This window comes from Genypterus blacodes, unplaced genomic scaffold (assembly GCF_046128005.1).
Source record: "Genypterus blacodes isolate CSIRO-AG114 ecotype Tasmania unplaced genomic scaffold, CSIRO-AGI_Gbla_v1 ptg000267l_1, whole genome shotgun sequence".
Lineage (NCBI taxonomy): Eukaryota > Metazoa > Chordata > Actinopteri > Ophidiiformes > Ophidiidae > Genypterus > Genypterus blacodes.
In genome coordinates this window covers 72,501-86,547 of record NW_027467059.1, presented here as the reverse complement: position 1 = coordinate 86,547, position 14,047 = coordinate 72,501, and the positions used below count along the sequence as shown (strand labels likewise).

At 47.9% G+C, this 14,047-nt stretch overlaps 1 protein-coding gene across 2 annotated transcripts in view; it reads right to left on the bottom strand.

The window, feature by feature from the left end:
- Positions 1–1,110: 1,110 nt before the first annotated feature.
- The window catches only part of LOC143017097 (hexokinase-1-like), a 15,488-nt gene continuing 2,551 nt past the window's right edge, over positions 1,111–14,047 (bottom strand). For both annotated transcript variants that reach the window (XM_076171720.1, XM_076171721.1), the window contains 16 exons: positions 11,544–11,692; positions 10,224–10,343; positions 9,788–9,883; positions 9,588–9,687; positions 8,881–9,064; positions 8,110–8,265; positions 7,660–7,893; positions 7,114–7,418; positions 6,371–6,519; positions 6,107–6,226; positions 5,906–6,001; positions 4,215–4,314; positions 3,656–3,839; positions 3,402–3,557; positions 2,822–3,055; positions 1,111–2,234 (listed from right to left, as the gene is read on the bottom strand). In XM_076171720.1, coding sequence (XP_076027835.1) covers positions 2,084–2,234; positions 2,822–3,055; positions 3,402–3,557; positions 3,656–3,839; positions 4,215–4,314; positions 5,906–6,001; positions 6,107–6,226; positions 6,371–6,519; positions 7,114–7,418; positions 7,660–7,893; positions 8,110–8,265; positions 8,881–9,064; positions 9,588–9,687; positions 9,788–9,883; positions 10,224–10,343; positions 11,544–11,692 — 2,534 coding nt within the window. In that variant the 3' untranslated portion in view covers positions 1,111–2,083. The remainder of the gene's footprint in view (positions 2,235–2,821; positions 3,056–3,401; positions 3,558–3,655; positions 3,840–4,214; positions 4,315–5,905; positions 6,002–6,106; positions 6,227–6,370; positions 6,520–7,113; positions 7,419–7,659; positions 7,894–8,109; positions 8,266–8,880; positions 9,065–9,587; positions 9,688–9,787; positions 9,884–10,223; positions 10,344–11,543; positions 11,693–14,047) is intronic.

Here is a 14,047-nt window from a genome sequence, read left to right as displayed (position 1 = left end):
AAGAGCTGCGCGTTACCATTAGACAGTCAGACATAAGTGCTGCACCCACACACACACACACACACACATAAACATACACCTAACCACTGATCAACAAAGAAACAATGGCAGGTTGAGTATAGATTTGATTACATATCGCAACACACACACCTGCCAACTGAAGCAGTTTGGGGGGTTTGGCACCTTGCTCAAGAGCACCTCAGCAGCTTGCAAACTGGCAACTCTCCAGCTGCCAGTCCACCTTCTCGGTCCACACGAGGACTCAAACCGGCAACCCACCGGTGTCCCAAGCTGAGTCCCCCTATGGACTGAGCTACTGCCCCTCCCCTGTATCACCTGTAAGTTTCTAAGCCAGAACTGGAATTATTATGAGTGACTCCTGAACCAGCAACAGAACCCTTGACTCAAAAGACTCCTGTACTGCCATGGCTTAGTTGACGTGAGACCTTCTACCTCCTCAGCCTTTGTTGAGGGTCGGGCGAGGGGCTGCCGGGCATCTCGGGGAATCATTAGGGTGACCTCCAACCTAACACTGACTACAGGGTCAGGGGGGATAGGGTCATTGGATCGGCACCCACATAAAGCGAGAAACGTGTCCCTCAGCAGGTCCTTCAGTCCACAAAAACAGAACCAGCAGGACTCTTAACGCCACCTAAACCAACCGTTTAGAAACCACAGCCTAGTAAAGGTATTGACTCTTAACAGCAACGAAAAATGGCAGAATTTAATTGGCAAATATGTGTGAGGGTGTGTTTGTGTGCAAAAACAGATTTCAAATCAAACTGTGAGAGTGAATTTCATTTCATTTCAGTTTCATGGTTTAACCGTGAATTGAACAAGCCTCCCTTCTCTCCGTTTCTTTGCAGTCAAACACAAGCTGGTGTTGGCCATCACATCAGGAACACGTCGTCCTTTCACCTCCTGCCCTCAGCTCACTCCAGCTTCAGGAGAGGATAATTACTCCCTTTGTATCTAATAAGTGTGCTGCATTATCTGTGCAGACATACAGTGCGTGAGATGCTGTGCATGAAGTCCCCCGTCTGGTACGACGAGTTTGGGCATTCCAGTGCTGCTCTGCACCAGATCAAGAAAGACTCGACAGGATTTACTGCACAACAAAATATAATTTAATGAATTCACTTTCCACCGTTTTGATCACAAACCCTAATGTGTGTTGGATGTAAAAAAGAGAAAAGAACAGGATCCAGTGGTCGCCTTGGTCTGAGTGTAAGGCATGCAGTCTGCACAGAGCTTTGGACATTGAAAGCTACAGGTCGTCACAGCAGGACACAAACACACACAAAAGCGCTCTCTGTTACCACTCAGTTCTCACAGCCCAATAAACATTTATTCTTTGCACACACAATGTGTCCAAGTGAGATTCATCACAACACCTAAAGTACAGCAGTTCACAAATAGCAACAGGATAGACTGAGGCGTCTGCTGGCCCGGGGCCTTTCTACCCTCTCTGCTTCTGGGGAGTTAATGGTGCTGCTTACAATGACAGTTACACAAAAGGAGGTTAGTAGCTTAGCACGTGGTGTGTGAGCGCGTGGTACGTGAAATGAGGATGTTTGTAACAGCCGTGACTCTTGCTTTCAACCCGATGCAGCGAGCCCTTTTGGAACTGGCTCTCTCAACCAGCGGAGCCTGTAGAATGACTTTCATCATTCAGTGAGAGCGAAGTCACACAAAGTGCTGTTGTAGCTCTCGTATAAAAGGTGCTGACATTACTTGTGTCTGTGGTGCAAATACCTAATGTCCAGGGATTCAAAGTGGCCTCAGCCATATAAATACAGTTATATATTTGCCTCTATATAAAAATAAAATTAGCAATACATAAATATTGCACACCTAAGGAGTTAAGGTCGATCAGATTATTGACAACAAGCTATTGGAGAAAATGTACAAACACGGAAACAATAAACCCTCCGGTGCAGCGTAAATAAATATGTACGGGGGAGCCAGGTGGGGCTGGGGTGGAGTCACGGCTGCCACGGTGTGATGGAGCGGGGCTGTGCAGCGGGTGAAGGTCACGGTGGAGCAGCAGGTCATCTTCAAGGCCCACAGTGGGCAGAGCTCTTCAGTGCTGCAGCGCCTCCTGCTCTCTCTGATGGCAGCCCACTGCGGTGATGAGGGCGGCCCCCTTCCCGCTGCCGTCCTCCGACAGCAGGAAGTTGACGTCACATTTGGGGGCGAGTTCCTTCACGGTCTGCTGGAAGACCCGGGAGAAGCTGTGGAGGGGGGAGGACAACAGGAAGTCAGGAGATGTTTTGAGGTGAATACACACAAGGGGAGACTGAAATGAGACCAGACTTCCTATCAGGCTGGGTGATCGTGTTTCGTTATCTACTCCCACATACACTTCACCCGTATGATACTCGTGTCTGATATCTGATCCGTATGTACCCAACGACCTTTTACCCCCGTGCACCGCTGCCCCGACCTCGTGCAGCCCGCCAAACAAAACTAAACTCAGTAAAGCGCAGGTTGGTTGGAATTACAGCTGGTGTGAAGCAACTGTGCTGATCCACGGTTCATAGCTACAGTGAGTCACTGTGCTTCTGTCTCAACACAAACTGAAGGTTGCTCTATAGCGTCCTTCACACATTCATAATGAGGCTTGATGATCACTTGATGGAACTCTATGAACGAGTTTAATGCCCGAAAATGATGCTTATGTTCCCTGTGGTGTGTAATCCGTTCATATTAGTGACAATAATGAGGCCCCTTCTTTTTCAAACCATCATCAAACATGTTGCTAGTTTGTGTGAGGCACACACAACAACCCCCTTCCCATGACGCTGCTCCCGTGGCTTACTGTGGGTGCAGCTTGTAGAGTGTGCCGTCCACACCCACGGTGATGTCCAGGTGGTCCAGGCCTCTGTTCTCGCGGATCTTGTCCACCACGGCAGCCATTCCGGCTCCGCAGATCTGCGCGGCGCGGCGGGACACCGTGCCGCACACCTCTTTAACGATGATACTGTCATCACAGGTGCTGTCCAGCCCCAGCTGCTGCAGGATCGCCCTGACCTGCAGCAGCGCCAGACGATCGCTGTGGAAAGAGGAGGCGTGTGTGTGTGTGGGGGGTCAGAGGTCAGCAAACAGCAGGCGGGTCACTGGATAGCTCACAGCTGTTCCAAGAGGCTAAAGTAGGCTTAAACATTGTATAAACTGAGTCCTCAGCCTCCTCCCTCATTAGTTATTAGCTCACTAGATGATACTGTTACATAAATAAAGCTGTTTATATAATACAATATACACGGTAACCTCTCACGCTGTCTTTGTTTCATTTAAAGCAGCCTCTTTGGGTCCATTTTGAAACTTCTGCAATGCTCCAAAATGCAGAAAAGGAACTGTGAACTCTCTCTGCAGTGAGGATGGAGGAATGCTGGACTCACCTCTCTATCTGGGACAGGAACTTGGTCTCAAAGATGCCCCTGGTCTTCAGCGTCTCGGAGATTTGTCCGCGGAACAGGAAGCCTCGCTTGGTCAAGTCGATCAAAATGTTCCTGACGATCTCGCCCAGGTACATGCCACTGCACATCTTCTCATATCTGACGTGTCAGGAAGAGACGCTTTATATTTAGCTGTAAAGCCGACACCATTTACTGTGGAGCTATTGAATTTCTCAAAATACAAGAAAGCCTTTGACCTTTGTTTGCCTTCATTGAGAGAGTTCTCGTCCACGGCCTTGTCGTATTCCGTCCTGATGTCATCCAGGCAGCCGTTATCGCCGAACGCCCCCCACTCCATGTTGACACACATGCGGCCCTCGTTTCCCTCCACGATCTCAATGTTCCTCATCTCCTCCATGTAACAGGCGTTACTGCCCGTTCCTGAGAGGAGGAGCGGCCATTTAGCAATAATCTGAATTTACCAAATACTCTTTCTTTGTATTTGTCAAAGCTCATCTAAACACCAATGCCCACACATGCTGCAGGCACAGAAGCATTTGGACACTTTGATCTTCTCCATGCCAGTCTGTTAGCGTCTCTTCACATTTCTCCATAGGAATGAACGGAGCCAACAGATGTGAGCGTAGCACAGAGTTAAATACATTTAAACTGAACCGTTTAGATGAGCTTTGGACAAATTCATAGGATCCTCCTCAGTCTGTGTGAATCCATCCTGCACTCTACAGCATGAAAGTGGGATGCTTGTGTGTCTCGACTGAGGACTTCACACTTACATCTGCTGGATGTTTGACTCACCTGCAATCAGCCCCACCTCACAGGTGGGTTCCTCATACGCACACGTCATCATTGTCCCCACTGTATCGTTCACTATGGCAACCACATCCAGCTCAAACTCCTGCACACAAAAACAAAAACAAGGAAGTCGGGTCAAGGAAGAAGAACAAAGACCACAACTAGGGCCGGCCCAAGCGCTGCTTTTAGGATTTAAAACTGTTAGATTGATAACTAATAAGAACAAGTGGTGGTCCTAACCCGCCCGGAGGTTACGACCCGAGCCTCAGAGGGCCGGCGGACTCTGTGCACCTTTCTTTGTCCCGGTGAAGACGAGCTGTGATTAAATTATGATTGACATTTAGAGTTAAAGTACAGTTAAACGTGTTTAACTACAACCACAGAGAGGAAACTGTCCTCGGATCAAACACAGATTTAGCACTTCTGCAGAATCATTGTGGATCCAACCACTTTGTCCACAAAAAAAGCTGTTTGGAAGTAACAAAGTATGATTTGAATGGTGAAAGAGTCGGGGCCAGCCCTAATCAGCACAATAACAACTTGTACACGTCATCATTTTACACAAATCTCCCATTCACCATCCATGAAACATGCACTGTGTTACAACCCAGTGAATGAAAGCATCACATGGAATTAGTCTTAGTCCGCTTAAGGTTTGCCACCTTGAATTAAAATGACTTCAGGCTCTTCATCGCTCCTCATGCACATTCATTCATGTTAATGTCTATTCTTCTTTTCAAACGCGGCCGAGCACAATGAAGATGAAGATCACTCCCATTCCTCCACAGACTAAAGCACACGTCCCTGTCAAGCTGGTAGAGTTTGAGTAGAAATAAGATCCCACACTGCAGACCAACACTCCAAACCTCCACCAGGGCCTGAAAGTGGCTTCTCCAGGTTTTATGTCATGCCGTTACCAAAACAACCACACCTCACTGCAGCGCCGCACCGCTTTACCTCGTTAATAATTCACTCTGACTTAGTACTTACTGGATTCTCCATCTAAAAGGGTGAAATAAAAACAATCTCAAAAGTGATGACTTAGAAGTAAAGGTAGTGTTTGAAGGATAAGAAGTCAAAAGCAGGTGGAAGGCAGAAATGCAGCAAGTATCAAAATGTGCTGGTAAAAGGCCTCTGAAGTTGCAGGACTGGATCATTACATGGTTGATGTTTCTCCATTCCAACTAGCGTGGGAAAGGTAGCGGCATTCACTCCACACCCATCCCTGCCACGGATCGGGACATAGTTGCGTGGTGAACTCAGTCACCCTGGGGCTGAGGTGGGGGTGTGCAGGGACATCGCACTACCTGGACCACTGAGATGAACCTTCACATACCAACCTTCTTTATACTGTTAGACATTAATGACGCTCACCATAACCTGTGACTAGGCCACAGGTCGAAGATAGTTGCCCAACTAAACTAAAAACGCCACATGGAAATGCTAATTCGCCAAATCTGTTTCTAAAGCTATTAAATGAAATCCTGAACGACTTGCCACAAAACCCACAACAAGCCAGCATCAAACTAGTGTTTCCAAGACACACGTTTCAATTCCCAACTCCAAAATGCCCGAAACCAAAGCCAGTTCTGCGTTGCCGAAGCACTGACAGCGTAGCCGCACTTTGCAACTAATGAGGCGGGCGTAATTAGCTATTTAGTGCTCTTAGAATGCTGCATTTCATGTCTGTGTACCTCTTTCCTCTTGATGGCATCCCGAAGCAGCTCCACCACATCCTCGCCCTCACAGTCTGTAGCTTTGAAGCCTTTGGTCCAAGTTACAAGGATTCCCTGCAGGCCACACAACACTCAACTCAACACAACCTCAGATACTTTGTTGTACTTTTAATGCTGTTTTTGGTTTTCATCAATGTTGGATTGTAAAAATAAACATACTGCATCCAGGCTGGTCTGATGACACGGGAAGGAGAAGGTGAATCCCAGGGGCAGCCGGGCGCTTTTCATTCCCATGTAGTCCAGGAAGTCGGAGATACAGTAGACGATGTGGTCGAACAGCTGGAGAGAGACGCGGCTTTAATGGTTAAAACCAGTGGGTTCCCAAACTTTTTCTTTCACGCCCCCCCTTTTCAGATTAGAAGTTTTTTGCACCTTGGCGCCAATGGTAAAGTAAGAAGGTAAAAGTAAAAACTCCACACTGACCTCTTCTCCCGTTCCCTGCATGACTTCTATAGGAATGGCGTAGATTTTATTATGCATCTCTACTGATCGCCTCTTCCCACTGCGAATCTTTACCAGGAGCACACGGAAATTTGTCCCACCAAGGTCCAGGGCGAGGAAATCTCCGTTCTCTGCACCTCAAACAAAAGCTCTGGTCAGGTTGAGTAGAGTTGAAGCGATTGAACATTGTTGAAACAAATCACACAGTGAAAACACAGACGGTCGAGTCAAACATTTCTAATAGCCAATAATGTCTAAATGAAGCAATACATGATTGACCAGCTTTGCAAAGATGGAAGTAGATGATACGTTTTTATCTCTCACACAGCAGGAATCTCATTTTGGCTAGCAGCTCCGGGAGTATTTGACCGTTTTGAAGGCATGAAGGTGCTGACAGTTTAATGTCCTAATGGAGACCCATCCTTTGTTGTGTCGCCTGAGGATTATTTTGAAAGTAATGTTGAAGAACTTGATTCCCACTCTGTGTGTGTGTTCCTTTAGCAATTGTGGTTTTGGAAAGTCGCCAGGAAGTCTCTGCACCTTCTATCAAGTACAAAGAGACGAGCCGAACGAACTGAGCCTCAGGTCAGAATACCAGCGAGCCGACCTGTCAGCGTACACGTTAGATACTCCACCATCAGTACAAAGGTCATGTACAGATGAAAGGACCCCGTAATGACCCTCCGTGTGTACGGCTGCGTGTATGACAAAAACTCCTCTGTCACCTGATCCGTCTGGTGTAGTGCGGACAAAGGTGGGCAGCATTTTGACAGTGGCTTCCTCGTGGGTGTCCTTCCCAAGGCCTTTTTCAATCTCCGCCCTCATCCTCTTCTTCACTTCTAACAGCTGGGTCTTGCTGAGCCGAAACTCCTCCAGGGTCTGCTGAATCTGGTGCGCCTGCTCCTTCAGACGGTACGCCACTGCCGTCACCATGGCGGCGCCTTTAGAACTGCCGCTCTCAGACAGCAGGAAGCGCACATCAGAGTCTGGGACCAAGCGCCGCACCGTCTTGTGGAGACGACGGGCGTATCTGTTCAGAGCACGGACAACAAGATCTCACAATCACACCTTCCTAAATGTGTGTCCTTGTAGGTCAGACATACATGGCCACTAAGTCAGCAACTCAGGCTTCATGCATTGATTAGATAGAAGATTCTGTCGGTTGAGCTAACTCAACGTATGTTATGTGGTTGGTATTAAGGCTAGAAACATTCATACATCTAGAGTTAACCTGTTCAGCACTGCTCAGTGGCATGTCAGTCGTTACTCACTGAGGGTGCATCTTGTAAAGGGAGCCATCGATGCCAACAGTGGTGCGGAGGCGTGCGACTCCCTTGTTCTCCTTCAGGCGAGCCAGGATGCCGCCCAGCGTTGCGGCCACCAGATTGGCTGAGCGGAAGGATACAATGGTGCACACGTGCTGCACGGCGAGACAGTCCTCATCTGAGGGCTCCACGCCAAGCCTGGCCAGGATTTCCATACATTTCTTTAATCCTTCCTTGGTCCTTCAAAGAAAAGAGTGTCTCAGTTTAAAACGTAAATACAATCAAACTTAGTCACTCAAAGCTTTAAAGCCTGCAGTCCAGCTTCAATCATTCAAGCACCCCAAGGTGAAAGCAGGCATTGGTTTTCATTTCTTCAGACAAACATACTTTACATACAGTCAAACCCACTAGCTTCCTACATGAAGCAGTCTACTCGGTCTGTAAAGTGCCACTCACTTTTCAATGGCTGAAACATGCTTGGTTTCAATCTTCCCTTTCGTCAGCAGTTCGGGGGTTATGCGTCCTTCAAACAGCAGGCCTTCTTTGGCCATCTTCACCAGGATGAGTCGCACCAGCTCTCCAATGTACATCCCACTGGCCATCTTCTCAAACCTTTGCAGAACCAAACACAGTGACAGCATGAGAAGTGTTTTCATGGATCAGAGCGACACGGTTTGCTTTGTCTGTCCTGACGATTTTTCTGCAAAGATCACTGAAAAGTTACTTTATAAAATGAGTTGTTAAGGGAAAGACATTACTTGGTGTTTAATTGTTGTTATTTACGAACGCTGGTGACGTAAGACGGCACAGTCGTCATGCAGGTACTTTGAATGAAGGGAAGCCAATAAGGATCAGCTGCTGCACACTTTAAAGACGGAACAACAGCGGAGAGCACAAGTGTCTGCACAGACTGTCTGCTTAACTTAGGAAATATTGATTTGGGTTATTGTTATTGTTCAGGTGGCACTATTCTCCTAAACTTTACCACAGTTGGAGCAGGTTATCCCACAGGTTATCCCACAGGTGATCCCACAGGTGATCCCACAGGTGATCCCACAGGTTATCCCACAGGTTATCCCACAGGTTATCCCACAGGTTATCCCACAGGTTATCCCACAGGTGATCCCACAGGTGATCCCACAGGTGATCCCACAGGTGATCCCACAGGTTATCCAAAGAGATGGTGAATCCTGCTGAATATCTAAATTAAAGAAAACTAAATCTCACAGCTGCATTCCCGGGTTGAGGGAGCCCCTGTCGATCTCCCGGTCAAACTCAGTGCGAATGTCCTCCAGGGACCCGTCGTCTCCAAAGGCCCCCCACTCAGTGTTGATGCACATCCGCCCCTCGTCTCCTTCCACCAGGTCAATGTGACGCAGTTCCTCCATGTAGCAGGCGTTGGTTCCTGTTCCTGAAAGGATTCACAGTGAGACGTGAGCTACAGGACAGTCCGTGCTGTGCTGGGCCATCACACTGATGATACTCGGTTAGTGTTACAGCCATAGCGCCCCCTGATGTCAAACTGTGCTCATGGCACTTTGAGTGCTATGGACAGATGAGTAAGAGCTGTGTTCTCCAAACTCTTCTTCACTCTGCTGCTCCTCAACCTACACTAGGAAAGTCAGATTGCATCCCAACTAGATTACTGTCATTGATATCGTAAGTGTACGACAAATATCTCCAAAATTCACTTTCATATTGGGAGAGAGTTTTCCATATTGTTGTCAATCAACTTAACGGCAACGTTAATCTTAATGAAACAAACATCTGGAATCTGTGTTGCCTCACAACCAGGTGGTCGAGGGTTCAAACCCCTGGGCCGACTCTTGATTCCATGTGTGAAGTTTCCATGATATGTCCGATGTTTCTGACGTTGATAACAGATCTGTTGCATTTTCAAATGTTTTTCATAAAAGTTCAGACTTTATCTTTACCGATGATGATGCCGACTTCACAGCGCTGATCATCAAATCCACAAGTCATCATGGTGCCGACCGTGTCGTTCACCACAGCCATGATGTCTGCCTCATAGTCCTGAAACACAGAACACAGATTCACATGAAACATGAAGAAGGGAAAAGAAACAAGCTGTAGTTTCTAATCAACTGGTTCAAATGCAAAGAAGCAAACTTACCCCTCGTTTCTTGATTGCCTTGTTGAGAAGCTGCACAACATCAGCACCTTCTACTCCGCTGGTTTTAAACTTCTTTGTCCAGGTCACTAAGACAGCCTGTAAAACCAGACTTTATTAAACTCTTCCTCCGCAGACTTGGCTCACATGTCCATCCCTTGTTATTCCAAACACGGTATCCGTCTCCAGACAACACAGAGAGGCAACAAACAAGGCGCTTTTCACGAGCCACTTTCTGACATACTCTGACAAAGACAGACAGACAGACAGACAGACAGACAGACAGACAGACAGACAGATAGATAGATAGATAGATAGATAGATAGATAGATAGATAGATAGATAGATAGATAGATAGATAGATAGATAGATAGATAGATAGATAGATAGATAGAGAGATAGATAGAGAGATAGAGAGATAGAGAGATAGAGAGATCACCTCGTTGAGTTTGCTTTGGATACAGGGGAAGGAGAACGTAAATCCGACGGGAAGATTTTTGTCCTTGATGTTTTGCTTCTCCATGAAGTCGCCCAGACAATCTGCCACATGGTCAAAGAGCTGCAGACACAAAGGAGAGAAAACGTCTCTCAAACATGAAGGCATGTAATCAGCTGTTTAACTAAGATGCTAAGCCGACATGTCGTCAAGATTCTTTTTCTTATTTTGGCTTTTATTTTGAAACCTTTGCTGTAATGTGCAGAAAACATATTGACACACCACTGTGCACACTGAGTGAAAACATGCTGTTTGAGGAACCATCTCATTCTCCTCTGGAAGCCCAGTGTGCTGCAGCACATTGACTCGTTCTGTCGACTCAAATGTCCAAGGAGAAGCAGCCTGAACTAAATACTCTGAATGATCCACCTGTGGCGCCTTGAACCGCGCTGCCGGCCCCTTTTGTACGGTTATGACATCACCGAGTCACACAGCTGGTCAGCAGGACACAGCATGGATGAATGAAGATAAGAATCCTCCCTCAGTGAACATTTACACTCTCATACAGATTAAAGCAGTGTGTGCTGCAGTGTGTTTGGCTTTTATGATCATATAACCCAAATCACAATATGCTTTGTTATAATGAAGCCTGTTCATGTATCGTGTTACGCCTTTGGGCAGCCGTCCACCTGTGCTCCATTAATCAGCGTCTGTCTGCTCTCTGGCTGCTTTAACAGTCTCAGACCGCTGCTCGTGTTTGGGTTATCAGGTTACGGCCCGGCTGCCAGCTGTTCTTCTGGAGGTCATTGTAGGTCAGCGTGTGGCCTGATGTTACATTGGTTTGCTCGCCACTATAGAGGAGGTTTCATCCTGCTGTACTACTACACACAACAGGTATTCTTGTAATTGAACAGAGCACGGGATTGTCAAACAACAAGTATGTGAAGATGATGAAGATTCAGCTCTGTAGGTCTGTAATGGAACCTGATGATCCATGTTATTGTTTCCTCTACAGCACAAACATAGAAGTTCTGCCCTCCACAATAAAAGCTCAGTGTATCTTCTGGATTCACTCAGTGAGCTGTGTGATGATGTAATGAGGCTAACACCTCCTCACATCTCTGTTCTTCTTACAGAGAGGTTCAGGGTCAAAGGTCAGAGGTCAACATGTAAGTCTCTAACCAAGCTTCTGTCTTCATGTGGTGGAGCTTTAGAGGCTCTAACACCTGATCATGGATCCATAAGGGTCCGTTCAAAGACTTGACTGGACACAAACACACTCAGACGGCCAGAAAGTGGAGCGTCGGGTTTATCGGCGTTTACCCGTGTTCCGCTCCCATGGATGATGTCATCGGGCGTCTCATACACCTGGCTCTCCATCTGAACCGGCTGCTTCTTATCCTGTGTCACCTTGACACGCAGGATCCGAAAGTTTGACCCCCCGAGGTCCAGAGCTAGGAAGTCTCCCTTCTCTGTTCAAATGACAAAAGAGACAAACGTCCGTGAATCTGAGGGTTTCTTATTATTTATAATCTACCAAGTGTTCCACAACATCAAACAAAAACATCTCTGCTGGTGAACCAGACCATTAATCCATCAGTCAATCCCTTTGTCAAATTGGATCAAAATCTCACTTTTTGAGGAATGCTGCAACAAACAAACAAGCTGACAGTCAAATGTGCAGCCAAGGTTTCAGAGCAGTGAGTGGAAGTTTGGCTGGAGCGTGACGAAGCAGTGAGTGTGTCTGCCTGAGTGCTGCTGTGAAGGAATGGAATGAGCGGGCTGTGACCCTACGGAGGCTTCACCCAGACCTGAGCGGGCTGTGACCCTACGGAGGCTTCACCCAGACCTGAGCGGGCTGTGACCCTACGGAGGCTTCACCCAGACCTGAGCGGGCTGTGACCCTACGGAGGCTTCACCCAGACCTGAGAGGGCTGTGACCCTATGGAGGCTTCACCCAGACCTGAGCGGGCTGTGACCCTACGGAGGCTTCAACCAAGTGCTGCTGAGCAAACCAGCACAGTTTCACAGTGCAGCAACCTTTTGATTTCACACACACACACACACACACACACACACACACACACACACACACACACACTAGTTTGTGAGCGCAGTTAAACTTCACCTTTCACACTCTCAGCACCTTCCAGAGGGAAAAACTGTGCAACCTCAAGTTTATCAGCCCAACATGAAATCATTAACATAGAATAAAGTTAAATAACATGAGTTCAGTTTAAGTAAGATGAGAACTAAAACTGAAGAATCTCTCTCTCTCTCTCTCTCTCTCTCCCCCTCTCTCTCCCTCTCTCTCTCTCTCTCCCTCTCTCTCTCTCTCTCTCTCTCTCCCTCTGTCTCTCTCTCTCCCCCCCATGCTCTCCCTCTGTGTCTCTCTGTCTCCCCCCCCGTCTCTCTCTCTCTCTCTCTCTGTATCCGTCTCTGTATTTGTCTCCCTCTCTCTGTCTCTCCCCCTCTCTCTCCCTCTGTCTCTCTCTCTCCCTGTCTCTCTCTCTCCCCCCTCTCCCTCTCTCTCTCTCTCTACCCCTCACTCTCTCTCTCTCTCCCCCTCTCTCTCTCACACTCTCCCTCTGTGTCTCTCTGTGTCTCTCTGTCTCTCCCCCTCTCTCTCCCTCTCTCTCACTCTGACTCTCTGTCTCTCTCTCTGTCTCTCTCGCTCTCTCTCCCCCTCACTCTCTCGCTCTCTCCCCCTCTCTTTCTCCCCCTCACTCTCTCTCTCTCCCCCTCTCTCTGTCTCTCTCTCTCTCTGTCTCTCTCTCTCTCTCTATGTCTCTCTCTCCCCCTCTCTCTCTCTCCCCCTCTCTCTCTCACGCTCTCCCTCTGTGTCTCTCTGTGTCTCTCTGTCTCTCCCCCTCTCTCTCCCTCTCTCTAACTCTGTCTCTCTCTGTCTCTCTGTCTCTCTCTCTGTCTCTCTCTCTCTTCCCCTCACTCTCTCTCTCTCTCCCCCTCTCTCTGTCTCTCTCTATGTCTCTCTCTCCCCCTCTCTCTCTCTCTCCCCCTCTCTCTCTCACGCTCTCCCTCTGTGTCTCTCTGTGTCTCTCTGTCTCTCCCCCTCTCTCTCTCTCTGTATCTCTCTCTCTCTCCCCCTCAGTCTCTCTCTCTCTCCCCTCTCTCTCTCCCCCTCACTCTCTCTCTCTCCCCCCTCTCTGTCTCTGTCTCTCTCTCTCACTCTGTCTGTCTCTCTCCCTGTCTCTCTCTCTCCCCCCTTTCCCTCTCTCTCTCTCAGAAGAGAGAAGTCCCCCCCCCCAGTCGATTGCTGCTGAATTACGTCGATTACATTGTCGTGTGGAAGCCCCCCCCCCTCCCACACACACACACACACAGAGCTATAAATGTTTGTTCAGCTCATTGTGTTTTGAGCATAGAACATTAGAACATCTCATCGCCTTCACAGCTGAAGTGGTTCTTATATTTATCAGTTTACACGGTCAGTCCAATGAACTCTGACCTTTGCTTGTTCCCCTCCACCATCGCTATTTATAACGCAGCCTTGTTCGGGCCTCGGCATGCCAAACAGTTATTTCTGTGAGTACACACACACACACGCACACACACGCACACACACACACACGCACACACACGCACACACACGCGCACACACACACACACACACTGTTTACCAACAGGGTCAGGCCCTGCAGTGAACCTCTGACTGTTTGAGTGACAGCGTGGACATGCAGGGGGCTTCATTTGATGATGTAATAAAGCGCATCATGTAGCTTGACAGTGAGACAAATTGGTCAAAACAGTTTGATTTGGTGCAGAGGAGGGCGAGACTGTCAGAATGTTGGACTGGAAATTGAGTTTGG